The following is a 23,163-nucleotide window of genomic DNA, read 5'->3' as shown; positions in this document are numbered from 1 at the left end:
CTGATAGTATTCTCACCAATGCAAAGAGTACTTAACTTTTCTGTGATGTAGAGTCTTCACTGCATGTAGATGTGTTCTTTAGTTTCCTCCTGCTTCTCTTCAGTGTGTTTGCTGTTCCAGTGCTGCTTCGCTTCCTTCCAGGTACCAAAATGTCGTTGGTCCCATTCCAATGTGTTTCCCCCTGTGTTCTCCCTCTGTTTTTCTTTTGGTTCCAGTTATATAGGGGAACTAATCAAGGGGTGCTGTCTACTTTAAAAGGATAAAACACACACACACATACAACTCCTTATTGGGGTCTCCCTTTGAGTACATAAAACATATGAATTTAACTCCTTATTGGGGTCTCCCTTTGAGTACATAAAACATATGAATATAACTCCTTATTGGGGTCTCCCTTTGAGTACATAAAACATATGAATTTAACTCCTTATTGGTGGCTTAAGCAGGTGGCTTTGAGTCTTTCCAGGAAAGTAATATCGCTTTCTTTGCAACTAAAAGAGAGGAAAGGATTTTTTTTTTTTTTAAGTGGTTTTGTCAGTGAAAGTAGTGAGGTGTCCCCAATAATTACAAATCTAGCTGAAAATGGAACATCATAATCCATTATTTCAGACAAGTGGGATAAAATGTTTTCCCAATAAGATTTTAATTTGGAGCAATTCCATATCACATGTATTAGGGTTCCTGTGTCAGTGCCACATCTCCAGCATTTGTTTGAATCACAAGCCCCAGATATACATCCTGTTAGGGGTATAATATACTTGATGTAATAATTTATATTGAATTGACCTTCATTATACATTAGGAGAGGAACATTTTAGGTTACTCTGCGCGCAAAACACGTTACTGCTGTTTAGTGCATGAGGCCCTGTATGTGTTAGCAAAGGATTGGACATTGTCAGGTAATAAATGTGTTAATAAATACTTCACAGACAGCATCAGTGTGTGTGTGTGGTTTGGATTTCTAATGTACCACATTGAATAAAAAAAAGTTCTCTTTGATTTTAATAAATCATTAAATAATTACTTTTATGTTTGATTCGCCACTTGTGCATCTGGAAACATTCAGTGCATTCAAATAAAAGCGCCACGTACGCCAGAAGAGTGTGTTGCTATGGTAAAGATCGCTTAATTTGGCTCAGGTAAGCTGCACGTTGCCTACAGGGTCTGCCGAGTCAGGGATTTGTTGATTGAAGGTGGGGTGTTGGATGGAGAAGGGTCTAATTTTAAACCAAAGGTGTCATTGTCATTGACAAATCTGCTTCAAAAAGAGACAGGAACCGACAAAGTAAGGTAACCTAACTTTCCACTTGTAAATATAATAATAATCTTTATTTTTATAGAGCGCATTTCATAGTGGACCACCGTCACAAAGCGCTTTACAAGATACGAGACTAGGGTGTGCGAGCCGTGCATCAGCTGCAGAGTCGCTTACAACAACCCGAAAGACGGAGCACAAGGAGGTGCTGGGATTTGGTTACAAGCCTGTTTCTTTAACCACTGGACCACGCAGCCGCCCAAGGAAAACATTATTTTTGCAAAGCATCATTATTAGAGTGTGGTTCAGGGGGCCTGAGCGAGGTCTTCTCCCCTGTTCTGTCCCACCAAAATATCCGTCAACCTCCCTGTTTAAACCCTGTCATGCCTTTATTCTCTGCATTTTAGTTTCCTCCTTCCTCCTCCACTATGCTGCTTCCCTTCTGCAACGGCCTCCCTTTGGGGGAAAGTGAAGCTCACTTCCCAACCTAGAGGCCCAGCCACGCTGTCCTCATCCTCCACCAAGAAGGTTCTCCATGAGCCTCTTTCGTTTTCTTGACCATTCCAGGTTCCCCTCGGGGGAAGTACCGAATACTTTGCAGCCTTTGAGGCCACTTGGTTCGGTCTCACCTCGAGGGCGTCTCTCTGCGAGCCAAGGAGAAACCCTGTCCTCTTTCCGGAGTCACAAAGGAACTTCTCTCCTATTTCAATTCCCGAGGTTCATCCTCCACGCAGCCCTCGCTTCTGTCCTGTGAAGTGAGATTCGCCCTGGAGTTCCATTGTTTCAGATTTTTTGTTTTTATAATTCTCTTTTACATTCCTGTCTGTAGGTGATGTTGTTTTAGCTCAATGGATAAGTTTTAATGAAGTGTTTCTGCTGCTGGTGAACGTTTCCGTAGCTGTTGTAATCAGTGTATTGCCTAACACAGTACGGAAAGCTTGCTCTCCTTTTCTGTTAGTTTCATTTTGGGAATTGATTGGATTCATTAAAATAAGAAAGCAATTGAAAGAAGGCAGCTTTCAAGACATAGTTTAACTTGTTTTGTTTGTGATTATTTTAATACAGCCCAAGGTGCACGTAATGCAGTTTATTTATTGATTGATTACTCATTTCTGCTAAATGGCTTTTTGTGCATGTTGAAATTGTAGGATTGATGCAATATACATTGCTAATCTTTCAAACTACGCTTGGCACAATTAGCTCAATTGGTCCCATTCATTTACGCTGCCATGAGAGATTACCTTCACTTATCAAAAACCTGCCACTGAAATATTTTGTCAAAAATCTCAATCCGTGTTGTCACAGTTGAACCTGTCCTTATGGTATGAGAACGTCTTCCCATTTTTGTATAAATCCCATTTTAAAAATTCTCCGCCTATCTCAAATATTTCTCTGACAATAAAACTGAACCCCCTATTCTTTTTTTTTGCAGTTCAAGGTTAAAGGGCCTTCACATTGGATGCTCGGTAGGAAACTTAATTCATAAGAGCGAGATAGAGAGACACGCTCCTGCCAGCGAATTGCAATCCTAACTGGAGCTCCCACTAGTTTGATCTTCAAGCTTCTGATTGAAAGACCCTGATTGATTTCAAATCACTTTGAACTTGATCCCAGTGGCAGGTGGAAAGGTAACATAAGCCAGCCCTGATATAATGAAGAATGGCAGGAATCACGAGGTATCAGAAGAGTTAAACCAATACAAATCTATACAGCGTGCTATGGACCGTGTCGATTTTACTTAAAATGATGCATATCAGATATCCATGATACAAAACCAGCTACTGAGATGCTATTTCCAAGTCTCTTCTTTGCCAGCATCGATAAGCTCAGCATCTCACAATGACTGCTGAATATCCTGCAGCTGGTATCGGAAATGTCCTTGATTCAGATAATCACTCCATCTCATAGAAAAGAACATAAGCCTGGTTGGACTGGAGCTGAGATTCAGAAATGGGGGAGACTCTGAGGAACAGAGAGGGAGAGACATGAGGGCAGGTCCCATATGGAAAAAAACTTATATATAAACACATATATAAAAAACAATATATGTTACACTTATATGATGTTATTTCTCTTCATTTTTTTTTTTTTATGTGCACACATACAGTATATGTTCATATATACATTATATAATTGGCCCGATTTTTAAAGTATTTTCAACATAAGGATTTTATGTGTTATTATATGTAAGATATATTGCTCTCCATGTATGTTTTTTTTAACTCCAAATAAGTGTCTTTATACTTTAAATATGTTTTCTATGATCTATGTGTGTTTGTTATACTTCATATTTTGTATAATCTAAATGCGTGTTTTTTATAATCTAAATATTTATAATTAAAATATACCCCTTCATTTGGTGAATGTTTTATACAAATGACTACATATTTCATATATTATCCATTGTCCAATTAAGAAAAATGTGAAAATGAATATTAGAATATACACACAATTTATATAACACATGTATATACTTACACACTGTAACCAGAATATAAAGTGTGACACTATAACACTTTCATATAAAAATATAATTCTTAGGATTTGATACAGAAAAGACAACACTATAGCTATATATATATAGTTATATATATATATATATAACATATTTTCATATTAATAGCCTAATATAAGATGTCTGAGTGTCTGTTGTGATAATAGATATATAGATCTATATATATATATATATATATATAGAAAGACTGTAGTAAACACTATATAAAGAACTTGTACACGATATAATAATATAGAACACTTGTGAATATTAAGAAATCTAAAATACTCCGGTAGTGTACAATAATAATAATATAATATCTTTATTTTTATATAGTGCCTTTCATAGTGGACCACCATCACAAAGCTCTTTACAGAGGTAAGCTGTGAACTGTAATAATAATAATATATCTTTATTTTTATATAGCGCCTTTCACAGTGGACCACCATCACAAAGTGCTTTACAGAGGCAGAAGCTGTGAACTGTGCATTATATGCAGAGTCACTTACAATAGGACATTGATTTAACATCTCATCTGCAGGACAGAGCAAGGAGGTGAAGTGACCTGCTCAGGGTCATAATGCACACTCAGTCAGAAGTCACCGTCTTACTCTCAATACGACATTCGTCGACAATGGGACCATATGACGAATGGATAGTTGATATATACATATGTATAATATAGCTATCTATATATATATATATGACCTATATATATTATATATTATTTTTTTAGACAATTAAGATAAGAGATAAACCTTAGTAACTTAATTAAATAAGTCAATGGAATAATAAGTATTATATATATAATATATATATATATATATATATATATATATATATATATAATATCTTATTCTCGCTATTTGGAATCAGTGAATTAACTTATTCCTTATTTACTCTATCTGTCTATACACACACACACATTCATCTATCTTTTTATGGCATACAAATCAAATTGCATGCTATCATTAATTTTGATCGTGCATTTTCCTGTTTTGCTTATATTTAAAACACATTAAGAACATATGTACATCAATATATGGATATGTGATGCATATATCTAATATACAAAATGGTATACAGTGCGTGTATTTATAATATATTGAAAATATGTGTTCTTTCCATATGGGGTCAGTAAGAGCCATGAGGGCAGGTCAGTAGAGAAAGAGGGAGAGACACGAGGGCAGGTCAGTAGATAGAGAGGGAGAGACACGAGGGCAGGTCAGTAGAGAGAGAGGGAGAGACACGAGGGCAGGTCAGTAGATAGAGAGGGAGAGACACGAGGGCAGGTCAGTAGAGAGAGAGGGAGAGACATGAGAGGTAATTGTATAGCATCACACTTTATTTTCTTAATGGAATCTTTTGAACTATATTAACAACATCACACACTGTCAGGGTTTCATATAAAAAAAAAACATGCTGCAGTAAGAGAAGAGACTTACCTTGAGTCATTGTAGCAGAACCAGCCCCTTTCCAGTAGACAGTAAGCAGTGTAATGCCCAATATGAACAGTGCCACAGTGATTACAGGTAGCGTAGAGGTTATACAGAGCCTTTCCTAAACAAGACAGCACGGAAATGTCGAGTTTAAACTACCAGCACATTTTGCTGAACATTGTGCCACTACTTCTCATACCATACAAATTACACAAAAGATAAAATGCAATTCTCGTAGGATATATTCCTGCTATATTTCCCACTCAACAGGCACACTGGTATGTAAAACATGAAAAACAAAAAAAAAAACATTAACTGTACAGTAAGTGCTGCTTATTATATAGGGTTTAATATTTGAAGATTTCAGACAAAGAACCACGATGCAGTGGCTAGAGGGGTAAGCCAGTGAAAACACAACAAAAACAAAACAAACTAATAAACGTGTGCCATCCCAACCTGGACTTCTAGCACCTAACTGGGTTCACAGCTCTTTTGGTAACTAAACATTGTACTTCAGTGTTATTGCTGAAGAGCTCCAGGCAGCAATTCTCTCTCCTTAAGCTTCACAGTGAACTGCTGGCTGGAGTGCTGGCTCTCTATAGATAGCCTGGTTAACCAAGTGATTGCTGTGAGTGAAGTAGGTTGCAGACTCAATCCACCAGCTGAGTGCACCTCAGCTGCAGCAGCAAAACTCTGCTGTTTAAGCAACAGAACCTGAAGAAAAGGGTTTTACCCTGCGGTTAGCGCCTTCTATTGCTATTAGAAAACTGATACGTATAAAAATAACATTTCAAGTTTCTCCGTTTGATTTTAGGCGAAACTAGTTTTTGGTGCTGGTTAATACAAATGTTTTCCTCAATATTCCCAGAGTAATGCAGTTTACTCAGAATTCCACAGTGCGGCCTGGTAGCCTTCAGGCTTCGGTCTCCCAGTGACGGATGATGTCGCTTCAATATGGAGCTGCTTTTCAGTTCAGGTGCCTCGTACATAAAGATGAACCAAGTAAAAGTGACCTTTTGAGTGCAGCTTCGTGTATTTGTGTAAGATTCAGTATTTAAGTTACCGTTAGGCCCTCAATTTCTACATGTTAATGCTGATCATTCTGTTTTTACAGTAAACAGTACAGTACACTTCACAAGTTCAGATATTTTCTTTCATCAAGCATAGAAAAGGTAAAATGTGAGGGACCTCACATTGACCAATCAGGTTAAAATAAATCTCCGATCTATTTAGGGACCTCACATTGACCAATCAGGTTAAAGGAAATCTCTGATCTATTTAGGGACCTCACATTGACCAATCAGGTTAAAGGAAATCTCTGATCTATTTAGGGACCTCACATTGAGAGATCAGGCTAAAGAAAATCTCTGATCTATTTTCTAATTCAGGGTTAAGCCCCTGTTTTTGCTGCAGCTGAGATGAACTTCAACAGGCCGCTGTGTGATTTCTGTACAGCGTTCCTCCACCATGTTACAGAGCATTCCAAGCATGCTTGAGATGTTAACGACAATGCAAAGGTGGCAGTGGCAGACATTCACTAGATTGTATATTGACACAATCTCTGCTAAATTACACACATACAATTCTACTATGACTCAAAGTTTAAGCCTTATGTAAAAAGTGCTATACACATACCTGCACACTCAGTCCCATAATCCCCAAGGTCGAGGTGATGTATAGGGAAGGAGACAGTTGCTGTGCTTTTGGAAATGGAGAATCGTGTTGTAGAGAAACGATTCAGATCTGAGGTACGGGTCTGTCGAGGACTATAACACATTCCTGCTCTTCTCTTCTGTCGATTGACATTTAAATGTGTCTATTCCCTTCATTTTTTAAAAAACATTTAGATTCAGTTTTTTTACCCCCAATTTTAGAATGTCAAATTATTTGCCAGCCTAACCTGAGCGAGCGCCACACCCAATCCAACACTCCCTGTGCAATCACCCGAGACATTGAACAGCCAGGCTGTGAACCTGCGCTCCACTGGCCTCTCTCTGTTTATTGAGAAACAAGTGTCTTTACTGGGAAATTCTAGAAACAAGTTGCCACTGCTCAGGAGTATTTCCTAGCAGGCTTCAAAGTACTGAGCTCTGGTCGTTCAGCTTCACAGGTTCACAGCTTGACCCAAGAGATCGGTCTTCTGAGTCGCAAACGCTGTATTGTATTCAGGATTCCAATGTGTTTTTCCACCAGTTCCTTACATTTAGGCTTATTTTAAATATTGTTGTAACTGAATTTCTTCTGTGACTTTGCTGTCAAGCCCCAGTAAGGATACGCAAAACAAGGATCTTTGGGAACCTCTGGATGGTTAATTTCTTGGTGCTGTCGGTATGCTTTCCACATCTGTCACACATCTGGAAAACCAAATATATTTAATAAGAAGCAAAACACACTACATTTGGGGACTGGGTGACAGCTTTGTGTGTGGTCTCAGTTTTGTCCTCATGAGACATTAATGTAATTTACATTACAAAATCTCAATACCATTGTCAGCCCGTGCTTGAAGAGGTCCAGGATGGATGGCAGTGGGTAAGGGTTGAGGTGCACTCTCTCTTGCTGAGCTGGGAGATGCAATTGTCATGCTATTTGCCTGTCTTTCAGTGCAGAAAACACACAACTAACGTGTCATTGTGTTTTCTTATGTTTGAATACATTTAAGTTTAACTTGTTGTGATTTATGCCTCTTCACAGCTTTACTTTGTACTTTACGAGTGTCCATTTAGGTTTTTCCTCTGTTTTGAAATGCCACCTCAACCTGAACCCACCCACTGAAGGTCACCCTCCACTTCTGCAGTCTAGTCCCATCCAAAGAGCCTGAGCTGTGGATGCTGATAATCTACCGAGCCCAGGATGACAGAGCTCTGGTCTATCACATTGGCAACACAACGGTAAATGTAGTTCTCGCTTGTGGGCACCCAGCCAAGATTGGCAAGTTGACACATCCAGGATTTAAACTAGCTCTCCATAGCCTAACTGATCACATACTCTGCAACACAGAATTTTACAAAAAAAAAAAAAAAATGAAAATGTCTTTTCTGTTAACAACACTAACCCTTTGCGGTCCTATGTCGGACCAGGTCCGACAATACAATTCTTCTTCCCATCCAATGTTGGACCCTGTCCGATATCATCATAAAGACGTCAAGCAGAGGTCTGTAGTAGTTTTTTTCTCCGGAGAAAGAGGAGAAAACCTTTCAATGGCTGAGTGAGACCGACAGGAGCCGAATGAAGCCGATAAAAGGGCGTATCTCATAGCCCCATGCACTACAGAGATAACACGGACATAACAAAGGAGATAGCTGCTTCTGCATCCAGCGCTCAGAGAATATCACGGACATTTGCAGAGCTTTTTGAGATGCTATAGTAATAAAATAATGACTCGGATCGCATTATTGAGGAGTTTGGGGATAAAACGAGTGATCAGGAGAGGATTGATCAGTATGTGCGTCTATAAAGAGGTATGTGAGAACTACAGCGAACAAGGGTTGTGACTTGGCTGGAGATACAGTACTGAGTGTCCTTTTGCGATTCAATGCCTTTTAAACCTGTTTTACTTTTAAAAGAAATTTGAAACAGCGAGTGTAAAATAAATTGGACCTGATGCACTTGACAAGTGCTGAATAAATGGACTGCAAAGGTTTAAGAGTTTGACTATCATACCTACTGCTTGACATATTTTGTATTAGTGCACCCGATACATTAACTGCAATGCATTTTGTACCAATTCTACTCTTCCTCTTTCCCTTTCTCACTACTGTCTGCCCACTTTATCGCTCCTGCAACGCCCCCATTTATGTACCGGTGCATTATCTGACTTCAGCTCCTCCACTTGAGAGAAAAGTGCGAGACAGTCCTTCAGAGAAACGCGTCCTCCGGAAACACTTCCCTAGAAACAAAAGGAAAGTCAGAATATGTCTGTGTGTCAATCAATCAATCTATTTTATATAGCGCCTTTCATAGTGGAACACTATCACAAAGCGCTTTACAAGATGCAATAAATACAAGAAAATCCATACTTCTTCAAATAGAGAAATGCATAATACATGATATACAGGGGTTGATTACAATTTATGATTTTGCCATATGTATCTCTTAGACATTATGGACGGTTGTTCTCCAACCTCTCGATGCGCTGCACATCTAAACATTTACCCAACCTCATGCATGCCAAGTATGCCTCAAGAAACACATAAAACAATGTATAGATTTGAAAACACATAATATCAGATAGAGTGATGGATGTACCTTGGGGATGGGTAGTGACAGATCATAGAAGACATCATATGTTGTAGACTCATGACCACAGATGGAACATCGAAGGGAGCTCTTTAATTGACCTGCAAACAGGTCTAAGGCGTGGACAGAGAGATTTGTGGTGAGGAAGAAATAGATGTTGGCTAGAATGATCACACAGTAGAACCTCAAAAAGGACCCCATACATACAGACAATGTGCCAGGAGTTTGAATATTCAGGCCCGTGCTTGATCTACTCTGAACCGATCGCAATCATCACAGCATGAATAGATCACACCTGAGTCTGTAGTTTTGCTCATAGCAGTTGTTTATAAAGTTATAAGCTCCTAAATAATAAACCTAATTCAAAATAGCTCTGAAACCCAAGACTTAGTGCAGGGCTAGTGCGAGTTTCAAACCTGAGTACAGAGGCACTGTTCAGATATATGCAGGAGATTGTAATGCCGTCCAGTGCAGTGCAACCCCACAGGCTATCAAGTTACTAGCAATGCAGAACACCTGGCTGGCTGCACACTGGACCACTAATGCAAGGTAAACTAAAATTATTGTTTTACTTTGGTAGTATGATACAATGGTGCATAGGGAAATAACTCTGCAACAAAATATTACCTGATTGAAGTGAATGTGCACAAGATCTAGTTTGCCAGGTAAACTCACCCACTATCTTGCTGTCCTCTCTCTCTAGATAGTGCTTCCACATCAGCATTGCCTTCTTATCGTCTCTGAGAGAGACAGAAACAAGTTTTGATAAGTTTGTATGGCAAGTCATTTCAACATTTAATCATAAGTTTCTGATACCAACAATTATATTTTGGATATCCAGTCTATTTTGGATAACAGTAATTTTGTGTATCTCAAAAAATATAATTCTTGACAGCAAAAACAGACTTTGATAGGCTATTACACATTTAACAGGACTTAAAAATAATATGTCTTTGAAAACACCTGCGTGTTATGGTACTAATTCTGAAGATTCGTTGTTGTTAAATGCTTCTGTTCTGGCCCTTTCTATGGAGGAAAAAACATGCCTTAATCCTCGGACACTGTGTGGTCAGGAGATTTCTCCCCGTCAACCACGACATACTGATGGCCTGCCTAGTGCTTTCAAATTACACACAACACAGCTTACATAAGCCAAGAAGTACAGATTAATATTAATATAGAAAAATAGTTATGAGAATTGTTGATATCAAAAATGTTAGTACTGTAACAGAATTACATCTCTGTGTACCTTAATGGTACTCCAGGCCTCCCTTTGGGTTCACCTGGATTTCAATCTGCAACTCTGCTCTGAGAAAGATCTACAGCATATGGGACCATCCTGTATCTTGCTCTTGTATAAAACAATCAAATCTTTTCTAATATTACTTTGTTTTATGAACATGTCTACATAGTGCCCTTTCATGGAGTTGTACTCTTTAATTATGTCTATATACCACACGAAGGGCTAGTTTCAGTTTTCAAGTCAGTGTGCAGGCTGTGTTGGAAATGGTCCTTACCTCAGCTTGTTATACTTGCTTTCTGGAAGATCGCTGATTGGCTGGTTCTGGGATGATGTGCGATTAATTTCAGAGTGAAGCCGATCCAGGAGGAAACGTAGGAATTCCTGGGCATCTTGTTGACTGTTTAAATGCCAAAAATGTTGTTAAATATGCATTAGAAAAAAATAGTTTTGAACCTATGCAACCAATGTAGTCTGTGTGCGGGTGTGTATCTATCTATCTATCTTCTTGATTACAGAACCAATCTACTTGGAGAAAGGATCCTTGAGGAGGTTCAAAAGCATTTATACTAGGAAGGAAGGGGTAGAAATCAACAAAGAAAAAAGAAGGGAGACTACATCAAGAAAAGGGCAACAACTTATAAGATAACTTGATGCTACTGCACTAACAAGTAACTACGAAGCGATAGGTGTTACAGAAACTTGGTTATCTGAGAGTGATGGAGACAAATATAATATTAGTGGGTGTACACTGTATAAGAAAGACAGGCAGGACAGAAGAGGTGGAGAAGTAGCGCTATACAAAAATGTGTTAAAGTGTTAAATCTGATGAAGATAACAACACAGAATAAATATGGGTCAGAATAATACACAAATTCAAATGGCATAATAATAGGGGCATGCTCTTGACTGCCAAATTCAGATATTGAGCAAAATACAATGACATTAGAAATGTGTGTATGACTGGAGTAAAATTGAGAAGACATTCACAGAGAAAGGATGACTATTTAAAAAAAAAATGTAGTAATAGAGGCGCAAAACAATTATATCCCCAAAGTAGACAAATCAAAATCTAAACTAAAATGGCCAAAATGGTCAAAAGATCAATTCAAAAAAAAAATATTCAGAGAAAAAAGGCACTTTAAGGAGAGTTTAAAGGGGACCAAAAACAAAGTACACAGAATGAATCAAAAAGAAGTTAGAGACACCAAGAGAGAGATAGAAATGAACATTGCCAAGGGGGCTAAAACCAATTCCAAAAAGTGTTTCCAATATTACAACACCAAAGGAGGAAGTAAAATGTCTAAGAGATACATATGGCAAAACCATAGATGAAGAGAAACAAATAGCAAATATATTAAATGATTACTTTTCATAAGTTTTTACAAAGGAGGATACGGGCAACATGCCCCACATGCCGACCTGTTCCTATCCAGTTTTAAATAACTTTTGCATAACTGAGGCAGAGGTGTTAAAAGGACTAGGAGCTCTTAAAATAAACAAATCCCCTGGGCCGGATGAGATCCTCCCAATAGTACTGAAAGAAATAATTTACAAACCGCTAACCAAGATCAAGCAACAGTCTCTTGACACAGGGGTTGTACCGACAGCCTGGAGAATTGCAAATAATAATAATACAGATCCACAAAAAGGGAGACAAAACTGAACCAGGTAACTACAGACCAATAAGCCTGACTTATTATATGTGAACTTATGGAAACTATAACAGGATCCAAAATGGAAAATGACCTATATTGTAACAGTGTCCTGGGAGACAGTCAGCATGGTTTTAGGAAAGGGAGATTGTGTCTACTAACCTGCTTGATTTTTTGAGGACGCAACATTGACAGTGGATAATTGCAAAGCATATGACATGGTTTATTTAGATTTCCAGAAAGCTTTTGACAAAGTCCTGCATAAAAGATAAATTCTCAAACTGAATGCAGTAGGGATTCAAGGAAATGCATGCACATGGATTAGGGAGTGGTTAACATGTAGAAAACAGAAAGTACTGATTAGAGGAGAAACCTCAGAATGGAGAGTGGTAACCAGTGGAGTACCACAGGGATCAGTATTGGGTCTTCTACTCTTCCTAATCTACATTAATGACTTATATTCTGATATAGTAAGCAAACTTGTTAAATTTGCAGACGACACAAAAATAGGAGGAGTGGCAAACACTGTTGCAGCAGCAAAGGTCATTCAAAATGATCTAGACACCATTCAGAACTGGGCAGACACATGGCAAATGACATTTAATTAAAAAAAAAGTGTAAGGTACTGTGTGCAGGCAGCAAAAATGTGCATTATAAATACCATATGGGAGATACTGAAATTGAAGAAGGAATCTATAAAAAAGACCTAGGAGTTTATGTTGACTCAGAAACGTCTTCATCTAGACAATGTGAGGAAGCTATAAAAAAGGCCAACAAAATGCTCAGATATATAATGAAAAGTGTTGAATTTAAATAATGTTAAAACTTCACAATGCATTAGAAAGACCTCATTTAGAATATTGTGTTCAGTTCTGGTCACCTCGTTACAGAAAGGATTCTGGGATCAATAAACTACTAACAACCAATCAAGCAAGACGGGCTGAATTGTCTAGTTTGCAGACTTTCTTATGCTCTTATATCCACAGTAGTGTTTAGGGTTGGCCTTAGCAGAACAGACAGGCATGACTTAGTTCAGCTCAACCATTACAATGTGGACAGACATATATCTTCCCCCAGCCCCACAATACTAATCTATCAGAAAGCACCCCAATACAGATTGTGGATTTAGTATCTATTTCAAATTTTTTTTTTTTAATATTACAAACCTGTAGCCATTGAAACAAGGTACCGATTCCTTAAATATTGTGTTGAAATTCCCGGGATGTACTACAGCTGACATGTCAGTTGTCCAAAGATCAGACAGCATTTCCGAGAAAGCTACAGAATGAAGCAGCGTGAAACAGATGATGAGTTTCTGATGCAAACTAAATATGAATAAAAATTTTAAAAATGTAGTGTGTCCAATTACAAATTTTCCCCTTGATTTCCTCCCAGTTTGTTATGCCCAATCGCTTTTCTCCTCACCACAGCAATTCCCCACATGGCTCAGGAGACCCGAATATTCAGTGGCCGTCCTCCGATCCCACGACCAAGCCAGCTTCCTTTTTCTCGAGAGCGGATGTCAGCAAGCTACTGACCTCTGGAGAACAAAGGCCGGCCCTGCAGGTGTCTGCTCTGAGCTCACTGGGTGCCTGGCCAGCAGGGTTCACTGTAGAGCGATGAGGAGAAACAGTCCCTGCTGGTTTTATCTCCCTAACCCGTGGCAACGCCTGGGCTAACTTGACACTCCCTTCGGAGTCCCCAGAGAAGACCAGCCTACTTTGCAATTTTAGTATTATACACGGCTTCAACTGCACATTTTGCATAATCCCTGTGTTGCAACTCAATGCAAAACTCACAGCTTAATTTAATTTAAAAAAAATGTGTAAAATGTAAGTCGTAATTCAATCACAGAATGGAAACCACTTCATTGTCTTCCTTTTCTATCGAGTCAACAACTTCTGGGTCAAATCACGTTGCTGTCTGTAAGGAAGTCAGTCTATTCAGGGAAACCAAGACATTTGGCACACTCTGATACTGATGAGAATCATGGACTACCTCATGTTACCCTGAATCCAGCTACAGAATGAACGACTGGAATGTACCATTCATCAGCTCAGTCTTCCTGCGAGAGCTCACTTCCTGACGGTACTTCTTTTGTAAGCAGTAATCTCTGAGGATCCGAGTGTGAGAGAGACATTGGATCATAGAGTTGAGGAAACACTGCAGAAAGAGGAAGAGACAAGTACTGGTTTTACTGTAGGTCACTAGAGGGACTTAATACTGTTCACCCTATCAAATAATCTTTATTCAGTGACAAATGATTCAATGTCTTCAAGACTTCTGGTCTAAAAGTTTGTCAATAGATTAAGTGTCTTTTAGCAGATTGAAATTTAGCACAATCGAGTAATTATGAATGTTTTTCAGTTTTGCAACATTGAACTTTTTTTTTAAATCTGTTTCCAAAAAACAAGTTACATAAGAATGCAGTACACACTTTGAAAATACGTTTAGTTCACAGGAAGTGGTTATCACATAACTAGAGTGTTATTAATTCAACTTAAAGAATCTCCCTTGCTGATTATATTCAGAGAACTTTCAAATCATTTTTTTTTAAATACTCCTGGATATGTCACAGCATTAGAGGAATAGCTGTGGGGCGCCAACCCCCTAACTGTGGTTATCACAGATCAGATTATTAAAATGAAAGGCAGTTCATCCCAGCTGGGAATTAGTTGATCCACTAGTGTACTTAATCCTGTTGGTGTCTCTGTGCATAGCGGCAGATGTACCATGTTTCCCACATTGCAAAGTCCGATTTGCCCACTTCCAAGAGTTAAATTAACTTCCTTCTGCGGAGACAAAAAAGAAGAAATTATTTGGTCTGAAAATGTACGCCCTGTAACCTAAAAAGCAGAAAAGGCAATGGATACATAAATACATGTTCAACATTTTGGGAAGCCATTCTAGCTGAAATGGTTACAGAATACCATATTGTGTTTACAGTAATACATTACTGTCTTATGTACTGCATGTTATCAGGTCAGCCACCTTGGAGAAAGCGTGTAGCTGCTAAACAACTCCATTGTGATCAGCTGCGGGGCTTGTAAGCGATTGTATAGACCAGGGCGCCGGGCTGATTGCAGGGAGGAGTTTGGCAGTACAAAGGGGACACAGCTACGTGAGCATAGCCCCTTAGGCTGAATGTGATAACAAGCCATTTGGTTTTGTTTTATTGTGTGTTATAGACTACAAAGAGCCAGGGAGCTGTCGCCAGAGAGCCAGCACAACCACACGAAGCACTTGAATCAGTGCACAGCACAACGAGCACCACACCGGAGAGCACTTTGAGATTTACAATTATTATTATTATTATTATTATTATTATTATTATTATTATTAAAGGACTGCAATCCTGTCATATACCCCCCAATACCACTGCTGGTAGAGGGGCGGATTTATTGTTTCATTTAATAAATACAGACTGTTTTTGAACATTGAACTGTTGTCTGGACATCGTACTTTCACCCACACCACTCATCTTTTGACACACCGCTACCCTTAAAGCAACTTTTAAAAGTATCAAAATTACAAAAACGGTTAATTTTAAGCTACAGCTGCATACAGGGTCAACAGCCGTGAGTTATCTTCATCATCGCTCTGTTTATGTTCATGTTTAAAAAGCTGCCGAGCTTGGTTCTGCGCTTCCTCCTTTACCAATGCTGATGATGCCATTGAATGGGAATGTGCTTTCAAATTTAAAGCCAACAAAAATATTAGATTTTTTTTCAAAATTATTGTAGTTTTCATCTATTGAATAATAGAGAACTGACGTCGGATCCCCCCCCACTCTCTCCCCCCCCCCCTCCCCCCTCCCCCCTCTCTCTCCCCTTTTAGACCATTGATCCTCAAATCCCATTAAAGCACTGCTGCACAGCTATTTTAGAGGTCAATCTGACTCATCTCATTAGTGCCTGTGAGGAAACGACCTGACACAGAAGAAAAACAGCAAGGATACAAACCTCTGTTTGTGTGTGTGTCCGTGTGTCTGAGCAAGTCACTGAACCTTCTTGTGCTCTGTCTTTCGGGTGAGGCGTTGTTGTAAGTGACTCTGCAGCTGATGCATAGTTCACACACCCTAGTCTTGTAAGGCACTTCGTGATGGTGGTCCACTATGAAAGGCGCTATATAAAGATTATTATATCTGCTTTTGCTAACCAAGAGCCTTGACCTGCCAATTTAATTGAATGAATTGCATCTGATATGGTAATGTACTGTAGAGAGAATTGATTGTGAGGAATGAGCGAGCTGAAGCTGCTGGTGCTTGAACCCCTTGGTGCTGACAGTGATAAGAAGCTTTTTTCCTGACATTTTCCAAGTGCCGGTGCCAATGGGGTGGATCCTGAATATTGGAAACGGTGGCGCTGCCAACAGGCCGACCATAAATCATTTTTTAATCTCTTTTTGAATAAGAGATTGTACTGTCTTGGGCTCTTGAGTAGCAGAATGGAGGTTTTTGCTTTGAAAGGAGGAGGGAGGGATTTGAGTCTGGTTGAAAACCAGTTTTTTAGTCCGTCAAGTAAATAGTTGATGAACATTTTACCCAGATGATCAAGAAGTTTGTTTCAATTTGGGAATACTTGTAATACTTTTAAATATAAAGCAATATACATTTAGATTATTATTATAATTATTATTATTATTATTATTACTACTACTATATCTTTAATCAGGTCCAATTAAGATTAACATCTCTTTTGCAAGGAAGACTTGGAAAAATGGGTTATATTACACTGTAAAGGGGGCTCAGCTTCAGGAAGTTCCTCGAGCAGCAGTCTCCAGATGTCATTGCAACAACATTTGGAATGCATACACTGCATCTCTGCTAAAATACATTTGTAAGATCCTCATTCAAAGAATACTCTACATGGCGAACACCAGAAATTCCTTGCACCAATCTTGACCACAGTTTTCCCATACACTCCTAGCCTTCTATAGATATTTCAGATTGCATTTGGTATATCTTATATAATCTCAAATTTGTAACTTTTCTGGTCCTGTAATAGCAACATGAGTAAGACTGGGACCATGAGAATGAAGCTATAGCCAATGAGACGTTACAGGGCACCAGGAAGCAGTTTGAATCTTGTGACGTCATCGACAACTGTTTTGCATCACCTAGAATTTTAGGATTGAGGCATAAGAAAAAAACCTATATGAACATAATTTACATCTTTTCATGTAATCAAAGAAACTACAAAATGATATTGCAAAAGTCTACCAGAAGCCATAATAGTAGTACCGTATTTCATGATAGATTAAGTATATGGAAAACTGCAAAGCGGTGTGTAATTCAATATGTTAACTTAACATTATTCAGCAGGTTTCATTCAACTTTATGAAGTAAAAATTGTTAATTCTATAAGGTAACGCAAAACTTTTGGCCACAGCTGTAGATAACATTTTTAAAAAGGCAAATGAAGACCTACACCCCAACCATAAGAGAACCACTGATAATTGTGCTAACAGATACAATTATTTTATGGAATCTGTGCTTTGTCTTCTTTTCAGTGTTACAGCAAATTGTTGGCTTCTCCTGTTTTTTAATATTATCAGGACATTTTTATTTTTCAAATGTATTTAACAGCTGTTAGATGTATCCAGACCAGGCAAGTGCACAGACATGCAGATACATTTAACCCATCCCATACCTCCCTGTCAGCAACCAGTAGCAGCCCCATGAGGAGGTGTAGAGGACAGACTGGGAGATGTCTGCTCCTTCCTGCTGCAGTGTATTGTGGGTGATTAAAGTGGCACGAGATTCGAGCATGACAGTCCCGGAAACTCCCGTTATGCCGTTAGTGCAATCAGTGTCTGTGGACAAAATGAAGCAGCAATTCTGTAAGGTCTCATGTAGCACTCAGTTATAATTATCTATTGAATATAGTCCTATAGTCCTAACCTGGGCTCCTGTGATTTAAACACAGCAGACCTACACAGGGCAGGCAATCACAAACTATATTAATCATAGCTTGAAACCAGGGGTGTAAAATATATTTTATGACAATAGTGCTGTGTGTTTAAGGACTGGGTTTGGTGCTCTGTCTAAGGGCTGGGTTTGGTGTTGTGGGTTTAAAGGCTGGGTCTGGTGCTGTGTTTTTAAGGGCTGGGTTTGGTGCTGTGTGTCTAAGGGCTGGGTTTGGTGCCGTGTGTTTAAAGGCTGTGTTTGGTGCTGTGTGTTTAAGGACTGGGTTCGGTGTTGTGTGTTTAAGGGCTGGGTTTGGTGATGTGTGTCTAAGGGCTGGGTTTGGTGCTGTGTGTCTAAGGGCTGGGTTTGGTGCCGTGTGTTTAAAGGCTGTGTTTGGTGCTGTGTGTTTAAGGACTGGGTTCGGTGTTGTGTGTTTAAGGGCTGGGTTTGGTGATGTGTGTCTAAGGGCTGGGTTTGGTGCTGTGTGTCTAAGGGCTGGGTTTGGTGCTGTGTGTTTAAGGACTGGGTTTGGTCATATGTTTTTTTTTTTTTTTAAGTTTTGGCCAGGCAACTTCTTGAACTCAATAGGGTTCACACAAACTGTTTTAAAATTTCTAAAAATATAAATTAAAAAATCATGACCATATATGAAAACATCATTTTTCCAGCTTATTCAAAATGAAAGAATGTTTTACATTTTGAAGAATATTTGAGCCCCCCCCAAACAAACTTTAATTACAGTACACACATTACAAAAGAAACTACATACATTTTGTACGTTTATTCATTTTGACTAAACTTTTGAGTTGAAGATGAACAGAGGTTAATACTGTAATTAATGAATCTACTTACTGAATTATATCCGGTCTGTAACTTCTTCCTCCTTCTTTATTCAGGAATGTTTCTTTTGCAGCCTCTGTGCTCCCTGGACTGTCCTGCTTTACTTTGTCTGTGCTTCAGCTCTGTAACAACACTTACTCGCTTTGAATAAAAAGCTTATTAGCTCTGCAATCTGTTTCTTTCCCACTGTATGTTGCACTTTCTCCTGGGTGAACATGGAAGATTACTGGTCTTAATCTTAATCCCACCGTTCCTCTCTTATGTATGTATCTCCTCTCCCTTCCTCTCTCGTTAGGGATTGGGGTGTGTTGTTGGAGAGTTTGGTAAAGTTATTATTATTTTTTTTTTTGCTTGGTATGTAAGGGAAATACTGCGATGATTAAATAATTAAATATAAGGGGCCACTATGAAACGAAGCAAAGAAAAAATATGGCGAGTTTGGAGGAAAGCAAAGCTGGCCGAATTAAAAAGAACCCTTGATTTACAGCAGAACATGTTTTAAAAGGCAAAAAGTGAAAGTAAAATGCGACAGTAAAGGAAAGTTACCTTGTGGCAGAGCTAATCGCTGTCAAAGCACTTTTTTTGCGGGTGCTTTTGTAAAAGACTGCCTGCTTGGAGTCACAGAAACAGTCTGTCCTGAGAAAAAGCGTGTTTTCCAATGCCAGTCTTACAAGAAATACTGTTTGCTGGGAGAATGCATGTCCTGGCTACCGATCTTCAGGAGAGCTCACTGAAAAAGGAAGCGATTTCGTTGCCTTTCCTCTAGCTGCGTTATCTATTTTGATGTAGACTTCATTGTTACTCAAGATCTTTTGGATGTTGGAGTTATGCACCTCACTACCACAGCAAACGATACATTTCAACAGCTTGAGAAGTGTGCACGCAACATTAAATTACAGTGGGAGAAATTTGTTGGATTGACAACAACACAACAGACGGAGCGCCTCCCGTGTGTGAAGGCACTAAATTTGATTCTGTCTCGACCGAGCAGTTTAACCCCTTCCTTCCAGCCACATGCCCACAGCTCTGCATTCAGGCTGCACGCTTCATGTCAATGTTTGGCTGTACGTACTTCACTGAAGAAGATTAATAAATCCATTCAAATATATCCCCTCAATGACAAGCATCTACACTCCGTGCTAAAAATCGTTTCAGCACAAAACATGAATCCCGATATTGACAGGTTTGTCTCACGAAAAAGGTGCCAGATTTCTTCAATGAATGAGAACGCACAGGAGAGGAACCAGATATGACAGATAACATGTGTTTTAAATTAACAAGTCATATATAAAGTACATGTGTATGTATTAAAAAAACGGCGAATACAAACATGCGTTTTCTATATCACCTATTAAAATGCATGTGTATATGTAAAAGGTGTGCATTTTGTGGCCCGGGAATCAAACGTTAAATTAAGACGTTGCCCTTGCTAAAACTGAGTTTGACACCCCTGCTTTAAGCCATGCAGCGCCCTCTGGTGGTGTAATATTCCTGTTTCTATATAGGTTGATGTGTGTGAATGTGAGATATTAATATTAATTGTATTATTATGGTATGGTTTACTCTGGCCTTTCATCTTTAAAACTCTCCTGATTGTTTCCAAGCCTTTTGACTGAAGTAAGAAAAACTACTTTCCGCCTGGGTGATTTATTGACAGACCTACTGACATTACAAACAACACCCGAACAAATACGAAGACGACTGAAAGTCAGGTTTATCAATCAGAGGACAGCAATGTTAGTATCCCTGTTAATATTAATGGTATTGTTTAGAAACAAATTCAAACCCTCCGCCCCTTTGACAATGTTATGATTATTTATTTATATAGCGCCTTTCATACTGGATCACCGTCACAAAGCGCTTTACATTTAAAAATCCAAGTGGACGTTTATAAAACTACGTGGGACTGTCCAAATGAACACAGTAATGTGGAAATGATGCAAATAAAAAACAAACAAACAAACAAACAAACAAAAAAAAAAAACTCTTGACTTGTTAGGGAAAGTTTTTTCGTGTTAGTAGTTTGTTAATTCTCTTTATACTAGTACAACCAGGCATTATCTAACGCCTCAAAACACCGTCATGCAAATTGCAAATACTCGTTCAGCATCTCCAAATATCGTTTAGTGACCCACTGGCACAAACCTGCTCCGCACAGTTACCCCTAGCAACAGATGACTTTGTAACATTACTGAAATGTAAGTCGTGCTTTGGTCAATTCTCGTAACAGGCACCAATAAAAACGTGTTTCCGGATTAACTTGTTTTTTAACTTAATTTTTCAAAACAATTATATATATATATATATATATATATATATATATATATATAGATATATATATATATTATATATATATATATATATATATATATGCGCCGGCGTGGGCAAGGCGCAGCAGGGGCGCCTATTAGGACATAAGCCTGAATATTACTCTAATTGCAAAGATCCAGCTCCTTTGTACAGCAGTATCCGCGCTTTGCTTTAATGGTAAGAGTCCTGGGGTTCGTTGCCCTCCGTCCGCCGTGATGGTGTGGATTGCCGTGCCCCGGCGTTAACCGGATTGCTACTACATATATATGTAATTTATATATATATATATATATATACACACACAGAGGATTATATAGACCTACACTGTATCTTAAACATGTATTTCCATTATCACAAGAAGCAGGCTACACAACACTAACTTGTTTAATACAATTTAAAAAGCTCTGTTCACATACATATACTGTACATCTAGAAACAATACAGTTCTAGAATATTATGTGTGCTTATTTATTCACACATTTGCTCTCTTGTTGTAATTAATTGTATTGGTAATATATGTAACTTTAAGAGATTCATGCTTTGACGGGTGGTGCAGTAGGAGCACTTGTTTGTAGTGCACACTGTGAAGCAACTGTGACACAATGATATAACAGTCAGCTACTTCCTTATTTCTTAAACACAACCACCCTTGTTATTACTGTACGTTGTTTTAAATTTTAAAACACAAAACCGTTTCTAATTATCACCCTACAATATTAACATAACTTTAGCTTAACCCTATAACAAAACTTGGTTATTTAATTCCAGGTTTCCATCACCTTCCAACATTGCTCAGGGTGTTTGTTCCAGAACTCTAACACGCTTTTCTAAAAAAAACAAAACTAAAAGTATAGACATGAAAACTGTCCCACACTATTTTTTTTTCTGTTGTTGAAATGAGGATATTGTTTGCCAACAATAAATAAAATGGCAATATATTCAAAAACACACGCTGAAATACGAGAAGAAATCTTTATTTACGGTATTCTTTTTTTTAATTACATTTATTTCCACGTTGCCACATTTGGCTTTCTACATTTGCATGTCACTTTTGTTTACATTTAAGGCTTTCATTTGTTGCTTTTCGACAGTGCCTTTTACACAACTGAAATGCCAGAGCGACATGTAAAAGTCAAAGATGTAAAAAGCATTGGATTACCCTGTCTATCAAAACTGTTCAAGTATTACATCAGAGTTGTGGAACTGTATCCAACACATAGAAAAAACAACAGCAGCAATATAATATTAAGGGCGCAAGAAGAATAGCATAATAATAATAATATATGATATATGAATATTATAATGCAGCATTTTTCAGTACAAAGGCTCAAGCCATTTATTATTTACAATAATGAAGTAATCACAAAATAAAATCATAAATAAGGTAAAGGTGAACTGGGAGTCGAAAATGAAAATAAATGATTGGAAATTGTTCGCATTTGATTCCTCTGATCCTTTCCCTCTCGCTATCTCTCCCCATACACACCCTTCTCTGTCACTCTTAATTTCTCAAATCTCCCGGACTTTTCCCTCTTCCCTCTTCCCCAGCCTTGACACCCCGCTTGTCTTTCACGCCAACCCTGCACCACAATTCCCCTCGACACACACACGCAACCCCTGCACGCATACACACCCATGCAACCCCTTGCACACACATAACATGCAACCCCTGCACGCATACAAAAACATGCAACCCCTTGCACACACGCACACACAGCATGCAATCCCTTGCACACACACGTAACATGCAACCCCTGCACGCATACACACAACATGCAACCCCTTG

At 38.6% G+C, this 23,163-nt stretch overlaps 1 protein-coding gene across 1 annotated transcript; it reads right to left on the bottom strand.

Annotated features, from left to right (window-relative positions):
* Nucleotides 1–1,493: 1,493 nt before the first annotated feature.
* Nucleotides 1,494–19,938, bottom strand: usp21 (ubiquitin specific peptidase 21). The gene is given in 14 exon segments (XM_041237097.1): nucleotides 1,494–3,217; nucleotides 5,195–5,309; nucleotides 6,824–6,931; nucleotides 7,464–7,542; nucleotides 8,988–9,074; nucleotides 9,434–9,537; nucleotides 10,100–10,164; nucleotides 10,942–11,064; nucleotides 13,486–13,597; nucleotides 14,365–14,482; nucleotides 15,052–15,111; nucleotides 17,971–18,002; nucleotides 18,005–18,133; nucleotides 19,080–19,938. Coding segments are annotated over 13 exon segments (1,158 nt in total). The 5' UTR covers nucleotides 18,090–18,133; nucleotides 19,080–19,938; the 3' UTR covers nucleotides 1,494–3,147.
* Between the last annotated feature and the right edge of the window lie 3,225 nt (nucleotides 19,939–23,163).

Source organism: Polyodon spathula, chromosome 43 (assembly GCF_017654505.1).
Source record: "Polyodon spathula isolate WHYD16114869_AA chromosome 43, ASM1765450v1, whole genome shotgun sequence".
In the NCBI taxonomy this organism is placed as follows: domain Eukaryota; kingdom Metazoa; phylum Chordata; class Actinopteri; order Acipenseriformes; family Polyodontidae; genus Polyodon; species Polyodon spathula.
This window is presented reverse-complemented; position numbering and strand designations above follow the sequence as displayed.